Raw genomic sequence first — 23,560 nt, 5'->3', positions numbered from 1 at the left:
CCCAAGCACTGTGGAAGAATTTTCGCTGCGGTCAAGGGGTTACATTACCATGGATCAATTAACTGTTCTTGTTAACCAAGTGGCGTGTGTCAATTCACGTGCCCACTTAAGGGTACAAATGTCCAGCACAGAGACAAGGAAAGTCAAATCTACCTGAATAGGAATTTCCCAGGGATTCTTTTTAAGCCCTCACTCACCACCCTGGGTGGTGACATGCTTCATCATTGGGCCCACCAGGAGAAACCGAGTGCCTCCCTGGTGTGCTGCGACGCCAGGTTACTGCGGAGCGGGGTTTTTTTGTGACAAAATGTGCAAAAAAGTGAGTTTTAAAAAATACCAGCAGCTTTTACCACACAAAAACTTTATTCCGTGGTTAGCTGAGTATTGGTTAAAAATATGTGTAGGGAAATATACCAACTAATGTGTTGGGTGTTTTCCCCTTTTGAATTACAACGGGGTCAACATGTTTCTGCCCTTTAAGTGTACGTATGTTACTGGGCATTCGTCAGGAACATGTAATTGTGTACCTCGGTGGTATAGGCGCGCTAAGGCCTACCCTAGCCAGAGGACGTGAAAGTTAAAAAACAGAATTATGTGTCAGAAAAGGGTGCAAAAAGAACAAACCAAAAAGGGGGTTCGAACTAAATTAAGCGAACCTGTGGTCTGAAAAAGATTGACAAACACACATGAAAAGACAAAACAACAAGGTTACTGAGTGGACTGGAACGTCTTTCTGCTAATACTGAATACGGAGTTCTGTGCTTGGACTAAGGTGGAAAAACGTGCCCCGGGTGAGATTTATAGGTATTTTAAGCCTGAAGCAGTGAAGGCCAGGCTATCACGGAGCATCCAGCTTATAGGCAAAAAGGACGATCGCAATGCAGACAACGTACCATTCGTGCTAGTGCGATCAATGCGCCCAAAAGTGGGACTAGTGACTATGTTGGACCATAGCGGTTCAACCAGTATATACAATTTACTTAAAAGGAATAAAAGAATAAAAATGGCAAATTTCTCACTTGTGTGTTAAAAGATCCACACCTCATGGGTCTCGGGAGGGGGGTGGTGGCGACAGTGGCACACCCTAAGAGAATGAGTAAAGGGACACAACCTTACTTTAGCGATTAGAGTGATATTGGGATTACTTAGCTTGGTGTAAGGCAGGGCCTGATGGTATAAGCAGAGATCCTTACGCCCGCAACGCCAAACACCCGCTAGGCACCTAGCGCTCTCCTCGAACCGGACCCCGTGGATGGATGTCCGGATAACGAATGGCATAGATATACTCTCTCCCAGGTAAAGCGCGCGGAGATGGGCGTCGCTTCCCGGGGAGGTAGGCGTGTCTGGGGTTAGGGGTGTGCCCAATCGCAGTCACGGACAAAAACGAGGCTTGGAATACAAGCCCTCGCGTTGTTATGGTGAAGGATTGACGCGTGCGTGTCAGTAGCCCGGTAGGGAAAAAACGTCAAACCGAGGCTAGTGAACACACAAACGTTCGCGTTGTGCTTAGTTAATGTCTTACAGTGACAGAGAGCCTGTTCGTCGTAGACCATTATTGTGTTAAGGCTATAAACACACAGAGAGGGAGAAACTCATTAAGAGCAGGGGGGTCAGAACTCTAAATGAGGTAGATTGTGAAGTTCACAAATGGATAGAACAAAGGATCGAGACAGGCTATCGTTTGAGAACAGACGACCATGGGATCTGGTCATTTAACCCATTAATGTGGGTGCCTAACCTATAGACCCAACGTTGCTCTTTTTCGAAGAGAATGTTGGTGGTATTTCTCTCCGAGGTTACTTGCTCGATTATTGTCCATCTTAGATCATTGGGCGTATGGTGTTGTTGGAGGAAGTGTTCACTCATTTTGGTTGCAGACTTATGACACCTGATATTGCTGCGGTGCTCGCAGATTCTTTGTCTGATTTTGCGTGTTGTCATCCCGATATACCTTTTGTGACACGTACACGTTATCATATAGACGACGTTAGTCGAATTGCAATTAGTGTGGTTCTTCTGTGTCCATGTTCTCCCCGGTTCGAGTGACAGTTCCTTAGTATGCATTGTAAGGTGGCATACACTGCAGTTGGCACAAGGAAAGTGCCCTGTCACTGGTGGCAGGCCCCATGCTTCAGTGATGGATCTTATAGTACCGGAGGTGGAAGTGTCGACCTTCGGGCGTGTATGAACCAAAGAGTCTTTTAGGCTAGTGCCTTTTTTGAAAGAAAAAAGAGGTTTTCCCCAATTTCTTTTGTTGCTGTTTAGGATTCTCCAATGTTTGTTGACCGATTTTTTCATCGCATCCGAGATAGAGCTGTAAGTGGTTACACAAGTCAGCGGTATTTCAGTTGGAGCTCTGATGCTATCTTCCAGTAGAGCCTCTCGTGGTTGATTCCTGGCACGTTTGTTCCCCTTTTCCAGGATCTTTTTAGGGTAGCCACGTGTTTGTAGTCTTTTTGTCAGTTCAGAGGCCTGGGATTTGTAGTCCTTGATGTCCGTACAATTTCTCCGTATTCGGAGATATTGGCCATATGGCAAATTTTCTCTCAACGGTCTCGGGTGAAAACTAGAGAAGTCTAAGAGGTTGTTTTTTGCCGAGAGGCTCTACTGGAAGATAGCATCAGAGCTCCAACTGAAATACCGCTGACTTGTGTAACCACTTACAGCTTTATCTCGGATGCGATGAAAAAATCGGTCAACAAACATTGGAGAATCCTAAACAGCAACAAAAGAAATTGGGAAAAACCTCTTTTTTCTTTCAAAAAAGGCACTAGCCTAAAAGACTCTTTGGTTCATACACGCCCGAAGGTCGACACTCCCACCTCCGGTACTATAAGATCCATCACTGAAGCATGGGGCCTGCCACCAGTGACAGGGCACTTACCTTGTGCCAACTGCAGTGTATGCCACCTTACAATGCATACTAAGGAACTGTCACTCGAACCGGGGAGAACATGGACACAGAAGAACCACACTAATTGCAATTCGACTAACGTCGTCTATATGATAACGTGTCCGTGTCACAAAAGGTATATCGGGATGACAACACGCAAAATCAGACAAAGAATCTGCGAGCACCGCAGCAATATCAGGTGTCATAAGTCTGCAACCAAAATGAGTGAACACTTCCTCCAACAACACCATACGCCCAATGATCTAAGATGGACAATAATCGAGCAAGTAACCTCGGAGAGAAATACCACCAACATTCTCTTCGAAAAAGAGCAACGTTGGGTCTATAGGTTAGGCACCCACATTAATGGGTTAAATGACCAGATCCCATGGTCGTCTGTTCTCAAACGATAGCCTGTCTCGATCCTTTGTTCTATTCATTTGTGAACTTCACAATCTACCTCATTTAGAGTTCTGACCCCCCTGCTCTTAATGAGTTTCTCCCTCTCTGTGTGTTTATAGCCTTAACACAATAATGGTCTACGACGAACAGGCTCTCTGTCACTGTAAGACATTAACTAAGCACAACGCGAACGTTTGTGTGTTCACTAGCCTCGGTTTGACGTTTTTTCCCTACCGGGCTACTGACACGCACGCGTCAATCCTTCACCATAACAACGCGAGGGCTTGTATTCCAAGCCTCGTTTTTGTCCGTGACTGCGATTGGGCACACCCCTAACCCCAGACACGCCTACCTCCCCGGGAAGCGACGCCCATCTCCGCGCGCTTTACCTGGGAGAGAGTATATCTATGCCATTCGTTATCCGGACATCCATCCACGGGGTCCGGTTCGAGGAGAGCGCTAGGTGCCTAGCGGGTGTTTGGCGTTGCGGGCGTAAGGATCTCTGCTTATACCATCAGGCCCTGCCTTACACCAAGCTAAGTAATCCCAATATCACTCTAATCGCTAAAGTAAGGTTGTGTCCCTTTACTCATTCTCTTAGGGTGTGCCACTGTCGCCACCACCCCCCTCCCGAGACCCATGAGGTGTGGATCTTTTAACACACAAGTGAGAAATTTGCCATTTTTATTCTTTTATTCCTTTTAAGTAAATTGTATATACTGGTTGAACCGCTATGGTCCAACATAGTCACTAGTCCCACTTTTGGGCGCATTGATCGCACTAGCACGAATGGTACGTTGTCTGCATTGCGATCGTCCTTTTTGCCTATAAGCTGGATGCTCCGTGATAGCCTGGCCTTCACTGCTTCAGGCTTAAAATACCTATAAATCTCACCCGGGGCACGTTTTTCCACCTTAGTCCAAGCACAGAACTCCGTATTCAGTATTAGCAGAAAGACGTTCCAGTCCACTCAGTAACCTTGTTGTTTTGTCTTTTCATGTGTGTTAGTCAATCTTTTTCAGACCACAGGTTCGCTTAATTTAGTTCGAACCCCCTTTTTGGTTTGTTCTTTTTGCACCCTTTTCTGACACATAATTCTGTTTTTTAACTTTCACGTCCTCTGGCTAGGGTAGGCCTTAGCGCGCCTATACCACCGAGGTACACAATTACATGGTCCTGACGAATGCCTAGTAACATACGTACACTTAAAGGGCAGAAACATGTTGACCCCGTTGTAATTCAAAAGGGGAAAACACCCAACACATTAGTTGGTATATTTCCCTACACATATTTTTAACCAATACCCAGCTAACCACGGAATAAAGTTTTTGTGTGGTAAAAGCTGCTGGTATTTTTTAAAACTCACCTTTTTGCACATATTGTCACAAAAAAACCCCGCTCCGCAGTAACCTGGCGTCGCAGCACACCAGGGAGGCACTCGGATTCTCCTGGTGGGCCCAATGATGAAGCATGTCACCACCCAGGGTGGTGAGTGAGGGCTTAAAAAGAATCCCTGGGAAATTCCTATTCAGGTAGATTTGACTTTCCTTGTTTCTGTGCTGGACATTTGTACCCTTAAGTGGCCACTCTTCTGTTGTTTGTAACTACTTCTTGGGGGACCGAGAGTGCCCCTTCCCTCTCTCTCTCGTTGTTGTTATTATTAGTGTGTCAATTCACCACATTCCTGTGTATAATCAAGTACTGCCACATCTGGAAAGTAGGTTAACTACTTTTATTAATCGATTTGGATGCTTTCAGTTTGGAAGAGAATCATTTGGATTAGCTTACTGCAGTGGTAATGTTTTAGATATATGAATTATTTAAAAAGACTAGATAACTTACTTTTTCAGGATGACATTCTAGTAATAGGTAAATCAAAGTCAGAGAATGACACTAAGCTCTAAGCTTAAATGTGTTGTCAATTTTACAAAGAAAGGTCTCACTGAAGAATACATTAAATTAAATTTGCAAGGGAAAGTGTTATCTATTTGGGCCATAAAATGAGCAGTAAGGATATCAGACCCAAGAAGGAGTCAGTAGAGGCCATAAAGGGCTCTCCTACCCCTAAAAGTAAAGATGACGTGAAGGCATCTTTGGGACTTGTTGAATTGTAATCTATGTCTGTAAATCGCTTTGCAAGGACAATTTTTCCTAGAAGGCAGTTTTTAATAAATACGAGTAAATGTGAATGGTCTCTGCATTGCCAAAGGCAATCCAGGTAACCAAAGAAAACATTTGTTTAGCCCCACCTTACCAAGGATTTAATCCAAACTGTAACAACATTGTCAGCACTGATGCCAGGATAAAGGTTTAGGTGCTGTATTGACGTAAGTGTACAAGTTGGGAAAGGGAACTGTTATCGATTTCTTTACTCATTCTCTAATTACTAGAGAAGAGAATTATTGCGTTATTGAACAGGAAACTCCAGCATGTGTTTAGAATATTTTCATCAATACATATGTGGTTTAACGCACTGACCACAAACCTCTACGAAGGAACTCACTGCTAACAGATTGCATAATGCCTCTCTTTGTTTAGCTCCCACATCGGTTAGATTGATCAAATAAAACTACACATGTCGGAAGTAGGAAATAAGATTATTAGTCACATGTCTTTACTTCTAGAAAAAACACGAACGAATTAGAAAAATTTAGCTTTGCAGAACTGTGTGAGGAGGAAGTAAAAGGTATATCCAATAAGGAATGGATGGATGCTCAAAGTAAGAATTGAGTGTTGGGAGAGGTTTGCAGGATGATAAATGAGAGAAGGGCTTTGAAGAAGGTACTGAATGAAAAACTACAAAGATCTTGGAAAGTGAGTTATGAATTAACTATAAAACATGATAAGGTGATGAGAGATGGGCGTGTAATTCCACCAGAAATCTTACAGGCAAAACAATTAGACATCTGTCATGATGGACATTTGGGTATTATCAAAAACAAGCGCAAGATGAAAAGTTTATATAGGTGGCTTCGTTTAGATAAGGATATTGAAAGGAAAGTGAGGGACTGTTTACACTGCAACAATTAGGAGCAGTCCCAGTATGTCATGGGAGAAACTAGGACCAGTCTTAAGTAAGAATAAAGAACAGAAATAGATTATTGATGATATGGACCATTCCTCAAAGTGGCCAGAAACTGAAGTCATAACCAGTGCGGACTTCTGTGCTGTCATTAAGTTTTCAGATACGGTATTTGTGAAGGAAGGTCTACCGAAGAATATAATTAGTGACAATGGATCACAATTCATGTCTGATGCTATCAAAATGTCACGATTTATCGTCCCGAGGGCGATGGCCCTCTACAGTGCTTTAATAGATTTATTAATCAATAAAAAAAGTTGTCATAGAACAACAGTATATCCTGGGAAAAGGAGGCAATGTGCATGTTACGGGCATACAGAGCCACAATTGCTTTTCCCCAGGACATAGCCCATTTGTTCTTATGAAAGGGAGAATTCTATGTCAGGACCGGAGGCTCCGATTATGCTATTCTTTCTTCACTTTAATAACAATTTTCCTCCACAGCAGCGAAAAAATGAACACAACAATATTTCCCTTTTTCATGGAAATATTCAGAAGAAACAGATACAAAAGGTTCAAATATGTCCAAACGGACTACAACTCCCATGAGTCCATCACATAACACCCGATCACAGTCCTTCCTCCATGTCGGTACGTCCTAGAAAGGTCCTTCACATAGGTTGTCACTCCTCCTTCTTCGCTGCTCTGCAGCAGCAGATAAGTCACCTTCTTTTATTGTTCTGCTTGCTTGGGCTGTTGTCTCCTTTGCTAGACAGATTCCCCGGCCGCGGGAGCTCCGCTCCTTTCGCTGCCTTTCCCCGTGAGTGCGGTCTCCCTTGGTGACCGCTAGGGGAGCTCTCGGGACTCGTTGGTCGCTGCGACGCGTCTCCTTAGAACGAGAGAGAAGCGTCGCGACCCACACGCCCAAGGAGCCTTGTCCCCCTGCCGCCACACCGCAACGCCCCACAGAGGGTCTGTATTTTCCTGCATTACTAAATTTCGAACGCCCCGGCGGGGGTCCGTATTGCGGCAGCGCCGCGTGCATCGCCTGCGGGCAGGGTTTTGTACGCAGTGTCATTCGTGCGCTGGGTGGCGGCTGGCGGCCTGTCAGGCTCTGCCTGAGCTTGCACATGCTTAGGGCTTGGACAGCCCACACGTCGGGGTTTCACCCCGCCTCTTAATGTTTGCTGTCGTTCTGCCTGCCCACAGTAATAAGGGTTTAACCCCTTGTGCCCCATTTTCAGTGGTTTTTCAGGGCCAGTGAGTCCTGGGTGTGCAGGCGGGAAACGGCCACTACAACGAGGCCGTTTCCACGAATACATTAACCACGCATGCATTACAACGCATGCGTGGTTACCACGAACGCCTTTACCACGCATACCTTTACTACGAGGTATGTAGTAAAGGCATATGTGGTAAAGGTTCAAATTAAAAAAGGGGGGCTTGGGGGGGGTCTCCCCCCCCAAACAAAAACCTCACCTGAAATCACGTCAGAATGTGTGGGCAATTGGCGTCGGTTAAGAGGAAACGGAAAGAAACTTCCACTTCCTCTTAACGACGTACGACGTCACCACGGCAGAATAGAGGAAAAGGTTAAGCTTTGAAATACCATTCCGTTGTAACGCATGCGTGGTAAAGGCATGCGTTGCAACGGAATGCGTGGTAAGAACATACAACCGTGCAGGCAAGAGCCTGTCCTTGGTATTGTAGCTGAGGAATGGGGTGTGACCTCACTTTGAGCTGTAGGGCAAGTATGAGTGCAGAGGAGTTCTACGAGGAGGAGCAACAGTACATCCCTTTAGAAGACCAGTTTTTTCAGGCTATGGATGAGTCCATATTTAAATGTGTAAATGGTTGGTTAGGCGCCTTGACGCCCATTGGGCTTAGTAGCGCTATACAAATCAGATTTCATTTCAAGTGGTGGCGCCCATGGAGGAGCGTCTTACGAATCGCATCATTGCTGAGTGTGCCAAGTAGGCCCAGGGCCGCTTGGATCCCCCTAGTCCTGCCTTACCCCAGGGAGAGGGTCCCCCGTTACCTAAGAAGGGACGCATGGAGGAGGGCTTGGGAGGATCCCGGGGGTGGATTTGGATGGTTTTGACCCTCTCAGGGACGCCTTTGCGCTAAAGCCGTCCAGTCTAGTCTACCCCCGGCACCTTCTCTGGCCCCAACTCCTGCAGAGTCCGTTGGGCCAGCCTCACCATCCCTGGATGGGGGCTCCCCAGCGGACTCGGACGACGAGGAAGGGTCTACGCAGTATTGGCGACCGTCCAGTTCGGCGGCCGACTTGCCCCATGACTCCTCAGGCATGCCTTACGTGGATGACATAGTTCATCCGAGGTCGGCTACTTGGGCGCCTGGGGACAAGGTGGCCAAGTTTGTGGCGGGTCGCCTCCGCAAGCCCTTAGAGAAGGAGGCAAGGGGTTGCTTGCGGGCTGAATGTCCTCGACCCACCTTGGAAGGGAAGGTGGCCTGTATACCGGAGCTTGACTCCAAAATGGCCACCTTTCTGGCCAAATGTATGAAGGACCCCCGCAAGGGTATAGATCGGTCCTGGTGATCCTGCCAGGACAAGCTCCTTGACGCAGTTGGACCCAGGACAAAAATATTGGATATGGCGGAAGAGGCGAAGGTGTCCGGCTCCGTCATATCTCCAGACATTCTCTCGAATTGGGCACAGCGGGCAATTATCTTCCCAGGTAATGGCAACTGTGCCCTCTTGATGGAACAACGGTGCTCGCTCCTGATAAAGCTGGTCCCCAAGTTAGGTGACTTGGCTTCTTCGGAGGCCAGTGCAGTTGCACAAGGGGGCCTCTTCGGAGACCCCTTTGTGAAGGAGCCGAGCAAGTTCGTTGCCACCTTCACGAGTTTGGACAAGGCCAAGTCCAATATCAAAAGGGTCTTCCAGAACCGTTTTTCCAACGGGGCCGGTCGTGGCAGGGGCCGCGTGACCAGCCGTGGCCAGTAATTTAATCCCGGTAGGGGACAAGGCTCCAGGCGGGGGCAGTACAGCACATCCGCAAACTTTATAAACTTTTATCCGACAAGGGGACAGAAGTTCCATGGCCGTGAAGGATACCGAAACGGCGCAGGCGGACCTGCAACCGGCGGTAAGTCTGATTCCTCATTCTCAAGTTCGCATTGGGGGTTGGCTAGCGTCCTTTCAGGGGGCTTGGCGGGCGATCACGTCCGATGCCTGAGTCTTGCAAACTATCCAGGGGTTTCACGTAGAGTTTTACGATTCGCCCTTCCAGCGGAGTCCTCCCCGACCTATTTCATTCTCAGAGGCGGACGCTCGTCTGGTCGATGAGGAGGTCTCCGAGCTGCTGCGCAAAGGGGCCATCTGTCGGTCGGTTCTGCATCCCCGGGAGTTTTTGAGAAATATCTTTCTCGTGGAAAAGACTGACGGGGACGGCGTCTGGTGATCAACTTGAAGGAGTTCAGCGGATGGTTGGTGTACGGACATTTCAAAATGGAGGGGATTCACCTCCTCCGGTATGTGCTCCTGCCGGGCGACTGGATGTCGAGACTAGATCTCAAGGATGCGTACCTGGTAATTCCAATCTATCCACCTCATCGCCTTTTCTGCAGTTCCAAAGGCGACAGCAGATTTACGAGTTCACCGCCCTTCCGTTCGGACTGTCGTCAGCACCCTGGTGCTTCACAAAGGTCCTCCATTCGGCAGTGGAGTTCCTGTGGGGAGAGGGAATTTGGATGCTCGTTTATTTGGACGACATCCTTCTGATGGCTCAGACCCCTCAGACTTTGTCCGGTCAGGTGCGGCAGACGGTTTCTCTTTTGCAGAGCCTGGGGTTTGTTATCAACGGGGACAAATCAGTTCTCTCCCCGACACAATCTATCATCTTCCTGTGCTTTGTGGTGGACTCGGCCCACGAATCCTTAAGCCTTCCCTCTCGCAAGATGACCAAGATCCGGCATCTCCTGAGTCAGATCATGTCCAGGACTCACATTTCCCTCTGACAGATTGCCCAAGTGGTAGGACTGTTGTCGTCATCAATCCAGGAAATCTTCCCGAGGCCCCTGCACTATCGCGCTCTGCAGCGCCTGAAAGCGCAACATCTCCGGCGGGGATTGTCTTACGACCAGTTGGTCCCCTTATCTGCCAAGGTCAAGGAGGAAATGTCGTGGTGGCTCGCCCACATGGACGCCTGGAATGGCAGGGCCATCTTTGGGGCGGCCCCCAACATAGTCATAGAATCAGATGCCAGCAGGTCGGGCTGGGGGGCCCGCTACGGCAATTTCTCTACCGGAGGTGTCTGGTCGTTAGACGAGCAGGAACTTCACATCAATTGCCTGGAGTTGTTAGCAGGCTCTTTCACAGACCGGTGCTGGACCAAGGACAGGATTCGCTTGTGCGTCATGTTGAAAATGGACAAAGTCAACCACCTAGGGGGCTCCCGGTCCAAAGCTCTGGCGAACTTGGCGAAAGAATTCTGGGGGTTTTGCTTGGCCCATCACGTGTCGGTGACGGCAGAATACTTGCCAGGTCAAGCCAATCAGGTCGCAGACTGGCACTCCCGGTATCTGAAAGATTCCAGCCAATGGAAGCTGGATGTTCAGGTCTTTCAGTGGTTGGCCAACCTTTGGGGTCCTTTCTAGGTAGATCTATTCACATCGCGCTTGGACCACCAACTCCCAAGGTTTTACAGTTGGAGGCCAGATCCACTGGCACAAGTGACGGACGCCTTCCTGCAGTAGTGGAGTTAGGAGAAGGGTTACGCGTTTCCACCGTTTTCCATGATTGTCCGCCTGGCGGCTCAGGTCCGGCGCCAGAAGGCGGAAGTGGTGTTGATTACACCACTTTGGAGGTACTAAGTGTGGTTTCCAGTTCTTCTGGAACTTTCTTGGGATTCTCCAGTACTACTCCCCCTGTTTCCTCTTCTACTTCGGAATCCGGAAGGAGAACAGCCTCACCTGGTGGCTCAGGGCTCTCGCCTTCTCATGGCATGGCGCCTTTACGGCGACGTTGGTCGCTCCCAGGTTTTTCGGGACCAGCTGAATCTCTTTTATCAAAAGCATGAGCAGCCAGCACCTCGAAGCGTTATCGATCCGACTGGACGAAATGGTTACGTTGGTGTCTTCGACGGGACTTGGATCCCGTGGCCGCAGGAATCGTTCCCATCTTGAATTTCTTGGCTGAATTGGCAACGGACGGTCGGGCGTACCGCACTATCAACGCTATGCCTTCCGCTATTTCGGCGGGTCATGAACCGGTTGATGGGACCCCTGTTGGGGAACATCCTTTTGTGTGCCGGCTGTTGAGGGGTATTCGTTTGTCATTACCCCCGGAACCAAGGTACTCAGTCCTGCGGGACGTGAATGTTGTCCTCAATTTGTTTTTGTCCTGGCAGCCAAATAGATATCTCTACTTGAAAGAGCTGTCAACTAAACTGGCCATGTTGTTGTGTCTGGTTTCCTGCTGCAGGGTGTCTGTTGTGCGTGCTCTCGATGTTTCGGCACATATATTCCAGAGGGGGTGACCTTTACGATTGGTCGGCGGACGAAGTCTGCTTCTAGGACGATCTCTTATCCGACTTTTGCTGAAATGCCCAAACTATGTATGGTGCAGTGTCTCAAAGCCTACGAGGACTTGACTCTAAAGCTCCGCCCTCCGGGCGAGCAGCAGCTCCTGATCGCTTTAAAGAAACCGCACAAGGCTGTCTCTTCCCCCACCATTGCAAGGTGGGTGCGCTGGGTCATGCAGGAGGCAGGTATTGACACAAAAAAGTTCGGAGCTCACTCTGCCAGGGGTGCCATGGCCTCGAAGGCGTTTTCTCTAGGCGTTCACCTGGAAGATCTAATGCGAGCGGCGGATTGGTCCTCTGAGTCCACATTTAAAAGGTTCTACTTTAAACCAGTGGTGGATGTGGCACATTTAGTGGTGAGTAAGCTTTAAACTAGCATAATCGGAGCCTCCGGTCCGGACATAGAATCGAAATTTGCCTAGCTATGTAACGGTAAGTTTCAATTTTATTAAGGACACGGAGGCGAGGATTATCCCTCCCGTGGCACTGGGGTGCGAACCCGCCCGTACGGCGGTAAGTAAAAGATTTTCCTTGACGTCGGTTTTGTGGATGCAAATATTTGCATACTTGGTTATCATTGATTGATGGGTTTTGGTATCTCAGGAACTTTACACCAGTGTCTTGTGTTTTAGGACATGATGGTGACAAACAAGACCAGTGACTGCAAGGTGTTCGGACGAAGAAAGAGGAGGGACAACCTATGTGAAGGACCTTTCTAGGACGCAGCGACATGGAGGAAGGACTGTGATCGAGTGTTATGTGATGGACTCATGGGAGTTGTAGTCCGTTTGGACATATTTAAACCTTTAGGATCTGTTTCTTCTGAATTTTTCCATGAAAAAGGGGAATATTATAGTGTTCATTTTTTCGCTGCTGTGGAGGAAAATTGTTATTAAAGTGAAGAGAGAATAGCATAATCCTTGCCTCCGTGTCCTTAATAGAATTGAAACTTACCGTTACGTAGCTTGGCAAATTTCGATTCTTCTTTCAAAAGACAATGTGGAAAGAATGTGAAAACCGAGGAAAGTGAAATGGTCACCTGAAACATTGAGGGAGAATTTAACAAGTACACAAGTGCTAAACATAACACAAATCCTGTACAAATTGATATAGATTATATAATAAAAGTGAAAAGAGATGGTAAAACCAAGAAGGACGAGTACAAATTCCCCAACCTATAAGGGTAATACATTTTTTTGGTAACTTTGGTCTTCTTAGTGATTGTAGAATGTGATGTTTAAAACGTATCTCAAGGAATTAAAGAAAGGATATTAGCAAAAACAGCCTGCAATACAATAAAGGTTGGTGAATAGAAGAGTGTGGTAATAGTGTAAATTTGAGGCATCATAAAAAGATTGTAGCTGAAGAAGAGAATCATCAATTTGATCACTTTAAAGAATACCATTAGACAGGATTATGGGTGGCCAAGGTAAAAAGTATGGAAGATTCAGAAGAGTGGTGGGAATGTTACAACCCAATGAATGTGCAATCTTCATGCCCATGTACACTGTGACAACACAAGGAATGTTACAACAAAATGAATGTTCAATTTTAGTGCTCATTCTACTATTGCTCAATTTTATTTTTCATTCTCAGACTTTATTTGGCTATTGTTTTATTTTAATTCTTTCTTGTGGTTTGTCTCTCCCATAAATCATTTCTTTCTCTCCTTGTTCCCCTATCCTTGCTGTTGTGCTCCCTACTCTCTCTTCTCATTGCAATGTCTCCAGGCGCATGAACACCAGCAGTTTGCATGTCATTGTTATCTAATATTACCATTTACACATAATACGGTTATAGACCTCATAAGGATTAAAGGCAGATCAGGAAGTAACATGCAAACTTTCCTTCCGGTAAGTATCGAGTGCTTAGCTATCCTAGTGGCTATAATATACCTTTTGCACAGTCATAAAACAATGAGGCAGACAAATGCACTTCCTCTTTTATATCTTCACACTTTTAGGTATTGGGCTAACAAATGTTAACCCTTTCGATGCTGATGACGAGCTCAGCTCGTCATGATGCACAGTTGAACTGTGCTGATGACGAGCTGAGCTTGTCATGAATAAAGCCTAAGAGTAATTTCCAGCACAGGGGGGGAAAACGCCTAGCAGCCAAGGTGTTAAAGAGATGGCATTTGCGTTTTGGTCAGGTGTGTTTGAGAGAAACAAGGAAATTGATTTTTCCTCCCGCATACATGATACAACACCTGAGGTATACTAATGGGTTATTATTGAGGACGATAAGGAACTTCCTTTTAAAGGAAGTTCCTTCAAATGATACCAGTCTTACTGGTCTGTTTCAGTTTCACTGGAAGTAGCCCTTAATATATTTTAAACCAAGGAAACATGTACTGATGCCATTGCGGCACCCGTAGACGGCATGGCGAGTGAGTGGATGACAGTTGAGGCCCTCCCACTTATCTCCTTTTATAATTGCACCTGGGCTGTGAAACCACACTCAAAGATGTAGGGCAATAATGGGGAGTGGGTCTCTGTCATCTGTCTCTGAACGCCATGCAAGAGAAGATAATCTATTTACCACGGGTAGGGAGAAATGAATAGGGCTGATCCCCTATCTACATAGTGAGAGATGTCGCCCCTTAATGTAATTTTTCACAATGTGTTGATGGGGGTCAGGAAGCAGTGGAGACCCGCATGATCCTCTAATCAGTTTACAGGTGGTGCAGACCTCAACTGTTTCTGAGGTACATGCAAGACTACCTCATCCAATTACGTTTTTTTCTTTTTCTGCTTTGTGTTCTAGATTTGTAGTCTTGATGATTATTGGGATGAAAAAGACTACATGTCCCAGAAAGCAAAACAAAAATCTGGATCGGGTCTACTCATGCGTACACTTAGGAAACTTGACATCTCTGTGAGGTGATGGTCTGGTAACAGGGAATGCGGTCTAAAGCCCAAGGTGGGATGGAGGTTTACAATATCAGTACTAATACCATACGTGAGCGATAAGGGAATTGGTTGTAAACTATATAGCACGCCACCCTGTATTTACAATCTAACAAAACAAGACTGTCAGTTGAGACTGCACTCCATAAGAATGTCTGTGCAGTCCCACCATGATTGAATATCATGGTGCACTGTAAGGTCAACATTCACTATGCTTTAAAAGTGTGCCATTTATTTACATGTAGTGAGAAAAAAATGGAAAAATTTTATCATTTTCTCTATTTTCATCAACAATTTCTTAGGGAGAGTAGCCCACCAAATCCACCTGGCATTAGCTGCACTTGCTTACCATAACAATATAAAAGTTGGTCTGCCGAAATTTGCTAGGCTGATTTTAGTTCCCAGTCTGCCCTTCCAGAGTCATATATATATATATATATATCAAGGAAAGAATCGTCTCAAACTCCAACGCTGCCAGATATCGCGCAGCCCTGGACAAACGAAGAGAGGAACCCAAGAATGGTGCCAAACAAGTGTGTTTATTGAAGCTCAATCTCGCTCAGCATGCCCGCCATTACGCGTTTCGACAGTATCCACTGTCTTGATCACATGATGTGATCGCAAAGTTACATGGGAATTTATCCTCATTTACAATGACACAAAAGGTGGACTAAGTTTTGACCACCATATTCAAAAAGTGCTTTCAAAAGGGTACATTGAAACAAAAAAAGGACTATAACATTAATGTACAGCCCCACTCTGTCTTAAATACAACCCACAGTGGGTGAATAAACAGAAGTACATACATATATGTGCAAATGCGCAAATAAATAAGTATGTACAAAAACTTCATGACTATATACATATAAATATATAAATACGTAAATCATAAAAGTCAGATGTTAAATTCAAAAATTAATCCAGAACTTTGTTTCCTGACCCTTCTAAAAACAACAATTAGAAAATATATCCCAAGTGGGAATTTCCAATAAAGTGTCGAGTGCTATATGTAAACAGAATCCTATGTAAACATACACAATTTATATCATTAGATTCCCATAATGTAACAAGGAGCAGCCATCATCGCAAAAGTGCAAAAAGAATATTCAAAGTGTTCAGTGCAAGTAAATTATATCAAAATGTTTAAAAAGGGAAGAGCCCCTCCCTTTTGAGTTCATTAAACTGACAGATGTTAATACACAGCTCTAACCGGAAATGCAAAACAATTCTATTGACTTATTATTTTTCTTTCTGATTTTCCAAAACAGTGTTATGCAATTACCAAACAGTATAATCATTTGAGAGTCGGGTACAGCCACAGATCATATGAACTATAGACAGGTGTATAAGTCCTCACTGGCGTTAAGACCTCCAGGGGTACGACTATTAAGTTCCAAAATGTACCGAGTCTCAAGGACCCTGAGTAGCCCATCCCTATTCCCACCTCTTTTAAGGGGTGGCACACAATCTATAACAAAATAGGTGAGGTGCTTGGGATCACTCCCATGCACCGCCTGAAAATGACGTGCCACCGGGTAGGATTGCTCGTTGTTAGAGATTGCCCTTAAGTGGTGCAGTATTCTCCTGTGAACCGGAAGCCGGGTACTCCCTACATACCTAAGTTCACAGGGGCACTGCAGCACGTAAACGGCAAACTCCGTTTTACAAGATAACTGTTTGGTTATTAATACAGGTTCTTCCTTGAAAGGAATGCTATAGCGTGTTTTGTTGCATCCATTCTTGCAGGCCTTACAGCTGGAACATTTTACAAAACCTTTTTTCAAATTCATGAAGGTTTTTGATATTGGAAGTTCCAAGTGATTCTTCACTAGCCTATCTGACATAGAGGTAGATTTTCTGATAGAAAATTCTGGCCTTCTGCCCACTGAACCCCCAATGACGGGATCCCCCGTCACCAGGTTCCAGTTACGGCTGAAAATCCGCCTGATCTCATTGTGTTGTTGGTTATATGTAACCACTACCCTTGAGCTGTCTTTGGGAGTTTCATTTTGAACAGAATCACATTTCAGTTTGGGCGCCAGAACCTGTGCCCTTGTCATGTTATTGGCACGCTCCATGGCCCTGGCGATGGTTCTTACTGAATAACCACGAGCCAAGAAACGCAATCTGCTTTCATCCATGGCTCTTAGGCATTCTCCGTCATCACTGCAAATTCTTTTAATACGTAGCATCTCCCCGAAGGGGATGCTTTGTATTAAGTGATGCGGGTGTTGGCTTGCCGCGTGCAGGATGGTGTTACCCGCAGTTGGCTTTCTATATAACCGTGTGGCTATGTTACCTTCATGTATATAGACCTCTATGTCAAGGAAACAAAGCTGTGTTTTACTCATGGTGGAAGTAAATTCTAAATTCAGATCATTGCAATTCAATTCCTTTACAAATTCCTGGGCTTCAAGCATAGTACCCTGCCAGATAAAGAAGAGGTCGTCTATGTATCTAAGATAGACTGGCACCTGCCATATATATATATATGAGAGACACTGAAAGAAAGATACCTATACTTTTTCCTTTCCCGTCCTTTGGACGATGATTGTAAACTCATCGCTAAATCAAAACATAACCCCAGACTCTCTGAAGATTGACGTCCCTCTGGAAAAAAGCTGGTGTAGATCTGAACAGTTTTCATCCGGTGTCGAACAGCCCCTTCCTCGACAAATTGCTGGAAAAATGTGTCCACAACCGTGTCAACACATTGAACAGCTGAACCGACTCAACAAGTTCCAGTCAGGATTCAGACCAGGACACAGCACCGAAACAGCCATTGTACACATCATGGACAACGCCCTGAAAATGCTATACTGTAACAAATCCTGCCTACTCATCCTCTTTGATCTCTCCTCGGTGTTTGACATGGTCAAACACAACAGTCTGTTGGAAATACTAGACAGCAGAATGGGGTTGACAGGAAATGTCCTCAATTATTTACATCTTGCTCATAGAATCGCTCACAACTAATCAAATTGCGAAGCTCAATATGAAAGGTGTCTCTAGGGTCAGAGTCAAAAGCAGTGGAGTGGTCGCTACTGACTGGGTGGTGGAGCATGGTATGAATAGGAATACCCCCTCTCCTCGCTACTGTTTGCCCACAAGAATCAACCATCTTCCCCACACTGTCCAACCTCTATAGGGAGTCGATGTTGGAAATCTTCAAAGAAGCAAATCTTGCATAAAACATGTATGTGAATGATACACAGCTATAGTTCAGGACATCCTCCCTGGAAGATATCATCCAACTCAACAACTCTCCAGTAAAAAACTTGGTTCTCTTGGAATCAACTCTAGCTGGACTCCCTTTAAACAGAATTCCTACTCTTTTTCCCCTAACAGCTCCCCCCCATTCAAGAATGGCAAAATCACCTAGATGCCTTCAAATCCGTCATCACAGAATCAACTAAATCCGTCTGCATTACCCTTGATAAAAACCTCAAGATGAAAGCACATGTCAGCGCAGCCACGTGCAGTGCGTCTTTCCAACTCAACCTCCTGTATACGGCAAAACTGTTCAAATCACCACCAGTCTTCAATATAGCAGTACATTGCCTAGCTGTCTACTGGCTACAATATGGATGTCTGACCTTAACGCGACTTCCTAACTCAAGAACGGCAATACTCATGGTGGTACCCAATGCAGCGGCAAGTCTGATCATCGGCACGAGATGCTTTGACCACAATACCCGTGCTTTAAACTGGCTCCCCTTCAAAGCTGGGACCCAGCTGAAAATAGCTTGCCTAACAAACAAAGACTTGCACTATGGTGCACCCAAGTACTTAGCAGAATAGATCTAAATATCAGAGGGCAGTCGCCACTTCAGGTGTGCGAACTACCTCTGGCTGGAACCATGCAGATTTAGAAAACAAAAGAACTATACACCCTCTCTCTGAGGATCTACCCCAAGGATATAGAACGCTCTCCAGCCAGAAATGCGGTCAAACCCATTGACCCCCATTTCCAAAAAGGAGGTTAAAAGGATTCTAATACGCAGATTCTACTATAACAATGGGAACCAGAGATGATACTGGGCAGCCTGACTACCAGGATGACCCTCTAGACTATACTCAGACTACATGACTGGCGAGAGCACCTCTTCAGCCCCAATCAGTAAAATGGCTATGAGGGATCATCATCTGGTTGCCTTGCACCAGATCACTACTGGCCTCCAGAAGAACACCCATAGAGGGTTTGCGTAATGGTTTGTTATTGAGATAACATTGTTTGGATAATATTTGTAATGTACCAGGTTATTTATATTTCAGTTTTTGCTTATGGGTCATGTTTTTGCTTTATAAAACTCTTTTAAACAAATATTCACAGAAAAAAGCGCAAAGTGAGCTGTCCACACACAGAGAAATAGAGCTGGGGGAGAAGTTGGAGTTATGCTCAGTGTACAAGAAGATAAATACTACACAGTTAAGTAAGAAGGAACAAAGCATATAGTTACCTTAACATAACCAAAAGGAGCTAGGGTATCCATGAAGAACAGACTCCAGGGATCGTCGAAAGCCAAGTCTGACAGGAACCGCACAATCTTGGAGTTCACTTCCTGTAAACTAACCAAACATCAAGAAGACTGTCAAGCGTTATTACTGCTGGGAGGGGCACAACCTTGTAACATGCAAGACCAGGCAACACCAGGATTAAAAAGAAAAACCAACAAGTAAGAGCACAAGGAAGGGCAGGGAGAGCACAGTGTGAAATAGAAAGGGTAAGGTGAGGACCAGCAAGGGACAGAATAAGCAATTGTCAGGCCATGGGCAGGAAGCACAACTAAGGAGAGTAATACATGGTAAGAACCTGACAGTACCATTCAAACATGAGCATAAGAAGGGCATGAAAGACTACTCAAAATTGTCATCAGTGATGTCACTGACCATGTCATGAATGATGTAATATGTGACATCATCAGCAGTGGATTGCGGGTGCGCGAAATATAGTTAGTACAACTATCTATATAGGAGCAATTTCAATGGTTTTTTATATGCTAATTCCTAACTACATAAGGCCTGAAACCTATGGTTTTTTCAGTGAATTTGCAAGGTTTTTTAAATGCTAATTCCTAACTATATAAGGATTGAAATCTATGTTTTTTTCAGTGAATTTCAAAGGTTTTTTTAAATGCTAATTCCTAACTATATAAGGCCTGCAACCTGTGGTTTTTTCAGTGAATTTGCAAAGTTTTGTAAATGCTAATACCTAACTATATAAGGCCTGAAACCTATGGTTTTTTCAGTGAATTAGCATGGTTTTTTAAATGCTAATTCCTAACTAAATAAGGCCTGAAACCTATGGTTTTTTCAGTGAAATTGCAAGGTTTTTTAAATGCTAATTCTATTAGCGGATAACGTTTAAATATGTTAATATCCTTGTGCGACCACCTGAGCAGCCCTAGGGATCCGATTTTTGGACCGGAGCAAGATGCTCTCTGATTGTGCCGTATTTCTTGCCTTCTGCCCCCCTGATTGTGCCGTATTTCTCGCTTCTGCACCCTGATTGTGCCATATTTCTTGCATTCTGCACCCTGATTGTGCCGTATTTCTTGCCTTCTGCTCCCTGATTATGCAGTATTTGTTGCCTTCTGCCCACTAATTGTGCCATTTTTTCTTGCCTTCTGCCCCCTGATTGTGCCGTTTATCGGGCCTTCTGTCCTCTGATGGTGCCATTTTTCGTGCCCCTGCCCCCTTGATTGTATTATCTTTGCCAGTGTTTGTTCACTGCTGGTATTGCCTTTGCCTGTGTTTCTTTGCTGCTGTTATTGTCTTTGCCAGTGTTTCTTTGCTGCCGTTATTGTCTTTGCCAGTGTTTGTTTGCTGCCATTATTGTCTTTGTCAGTGCTTGTTCGCTGCTGGTATTATCTTTGCCAGAGCTGTGTGGGCTGTGAGAGCTGTGTGGGCTGTGTGGGCTGTGTGGGCTGTGAGAGCTGTGTGGGCTGTGAGAGCTGTGAGAGCTGTGTGGGCTGTGAGAGCTGTGTGGGCTGTGGGGGCTGTGGGGGCTGTGAGGGCTGTGAAGGCTGTGTGAGCTGTGAGGCCTGTGAGAGCTGTGTGGGCTGTGAGAGCTGTGTGGGCTGTGAGAGCTGTGTGGGCTGTGAGCTGTATGGGCTGTGAGGGCTGTGAGAGCTGTGTGGGCTGTGAGGGCTGTGTGAGCTGTGAGGGCTGTGTGGGCTGTGAGAGCTGTGTGGGCTGTGAAAGCTGTGTGGGCTGTGAGGGCTGTGTGGGCTGTGAAAGCTGTGTGGGCTGTGAGGGCTGTGTGGGCTGTAAGAGCTGTGTGGGCTGTGAGAGCTGTGTGGGCTGTGAGAGCTGTGTGGGCCGTGAGAGTGTGGGCTGTGAGAGCTGTGTGGGCTGTGAGCTGTGTGGGCTGTGAGAGCTGTGAGAGCTGTGTGGGCTGTGTGAGCTGTGAGAGCTGTGTGGGCTGTGAGAGCTGTGTGGGATGTGAGCTGTGAGGGCTGTGTGGGCTGTGAGAGCTGTGAGAGCTGTGTGGGGTGTGGGATGTGAGCTGTGTGGGCTGTGAGGGCTGAGTGAGCTGTGAGGGCTGTGTGGGCTGTGAGAGCTGTGTGGGCTGTGAGAGCTGTGAGAGCTGTGTGGGCTGTGAGGGCTGTGTGGGCTGTCTGGGCTGTGTGAGCTGTGAGAGCTGTGAGGGCTGTGTGAGCTGTGTGGGCTGTGAGCTCCGCTTCTTTTGTGTCTCGGTCTACCTGGCACAAGATGAATGCCAACACTTCCTGGTTAGAAGTGTTGACAGCCAATGAGCATGCTGCTTTCCTGTGAAAGGCATGCTGATTGGCTGCCACTGTCTGTCAACACTCCAAACCAGGAAGTGTTGGCAGCCATCTTGTGCCTCGGTAGAACCAAGGCACAAGAAAGCAGTGAAACAAAGGTGCAAAACACGCAAAGGGGGCATGGTAGAAGCACCCTTACCCCCTAGGCCTGCTCAGGGGGTCCCACAAGGCCCCCCCAGGCCCAATTTTTTTTCCCTGAAAAATCGCAGGGGTACGCGCACCGTACGCGCACGTGCGCGTACCCCCGTGATTTTTTGGAAAAAAAATTGGGGAGGGGGGGCCTGGAGGGGCCCTGTGGGACCCCCTGAACAGGCCTAGGGGGTCAGGGTACTTCTACCCTGCCCCCTTTTTGAGTTCTACACGTTTGTTTTTCTGCTTTCCTGTGCCTCAGTCTACCGAGGCACAAGATGGCTTCCAACAATTTCTGTTTTGGAATGTTCACAGACAGTAGCAGCCAATCAGCATGCAGCTTGTACTCAGGAAGGTACAGAGTACAGTAAGCTTACAGTGCACTCACGGTGTCCCGCCCATAGATATATAATTTGGGAAAATTGAGTTTTCTCAACAACTACTGGAGGGATTTTCACCAAATATACAAAAGTCACTTCTGCATACCAGGCTCTACCATTTTGCCAAGTTTGGTATAATTCCATTCAGCCGTTCGGGCGTTTCAATCGGTTGGTGAGCTGCTGTGCAATGTGTTGCCAAAAACGTCCATGAAGAAGGGGCGTGTCTGCCCCGAAACGCGTCGGACTTCTTTTCCAAACAGGGAGGGAGGCTGTGAGGACATCGGGACAAACAGAAAGGCTGGATGGTCTGATGAGTCATGGGTAGCCCTCCCCCGCGACTTGGGTTCTTCAAGTGCTCAAGTTGTCGGGCGTGTAAATTTGGTGTCAACACCAGCACCTACATGACCCCTTTCAGTCCTATACCCTTAAAGATCAAAGGTAACTATAATTGCAGGACAGAATATGCTGTATGTGTCCGGACTTGTACATGCGGCCTGAGGTACGTTGGGAGTACTCGGCTAGCAGTGCATGCCAGGATATTGCAGCATCTTCGGGCGATTGTAAATAATGACAATGCGTATCCAGTGGCGAGGCACTTCAAAAGCATGCATAACAACAATTTGGAGTGTCTCAGTTATTTTGTCTTGACATCTGTGCCCCAACCTCGCAGGGGAGGGGACAGAGACAAGATGTCACGCCAACTAGAATCAAGAATGATACTAGAACTGGATACCAAGGTGCCCAATGGATTGAACACCACAGAGGATTTGTACCATTTTTTATAGGGCAGACCTAATCCATCGTGTTAATGATAATCAGTATCCCTATTTGAAAAGTTATATATCCTTCTATTGAGTCTACTGCCTCACATAGTTTAATTCTTATTTCAAACTTAATTTAAGTTATTTCCTTTTTGCTGTTCCTTCTAATATTTACATAGTATATTTTCAAGAAAGAAAAATCATAGGGAGAAAAAAACATGTTGTTTTGTCATTTCACCCTTATTTCCCTTTGACCTGTGAAAATGCGGATATGTATTTATTTTGAATTTTTTTTTTTAAAATATTAGTTTGGTATTCACTATTTGAGGTGTCAGGGGCACTAATAGATTGAAGTTGATACTAACTGAACGTAGGCATTATATTTCAGAGGGGTTGCCATCAATAGTTGATGTCCCCAATTTATTATGACTAGTAAAATAGGGGTTGCCATCATTTCCAGATGTCCCCGCAAGATTGTAAAATAGACGCAAGGTCTCAACAGCATATTATTTATTAACAACTTTTGCACAGAGAGTGTGTTTACATCGCACAAAATTGCACATCATTAATGAAACAGTTTTTAGAATAACAATTTATTTTTGTATTCAAAATGTTTTTAAGTATTTAAAGTATGCTTTTTAACGAGAACTGTCTTATTTACATTTAGAGTGATGTTTACATGTTGCGACAATTTGCACACTATATACTTTGAGATCATCATACTGTTTTG

The 23,560-nt window shown here is 45.7% G+C and overlaps 1 protein-coding gene across 2 annotated transcripts in view; it reads right to left on the bottom strand.

Moving 5' to 3' along the window:
- INPP5K (inositol polyphosphate-5-phosphatase K) overlaps window positions 1-23,560 on the bottom strand; it is a 425,899-nt gene that overhangs the window by 251,361 nt on the left and 150,978 nt on the right. For both annotated transcript variants that reach the window (XM_086955215.1, XM_086955214.1), the window contains exon 4: window positions 19,233-19,341. In XM_086955215.1, the coding sequence (XP_086811341.1) occupies window positions 19,233-19,341 (109 nt within the window). The remainder of the gene's footprint in view (window positions 1-19,232; window positions 19,342-23,560) is intronic.

The sequence above is a fragment of the Lissotriton vulgaris genome, chromosome 2_1 (genome assembly GCF_964263255.1).
Source record: "Lissotriton vulgaris chromosome 2_1, aLisVul1.2, whole genome shotgun sequence".
NCBI classification, from domain to species: domain Eukaryota; kingdom Metazoa; phylum Chordata; class Amphibia; order Caudata; family Salamandridae; genus Lissotriton; species Lissotriton vulgaris.
Note: the sequence above shows the minus strand (reverse complement) of the source record. Positions and strands in the feature narration are given on the sequence as shown.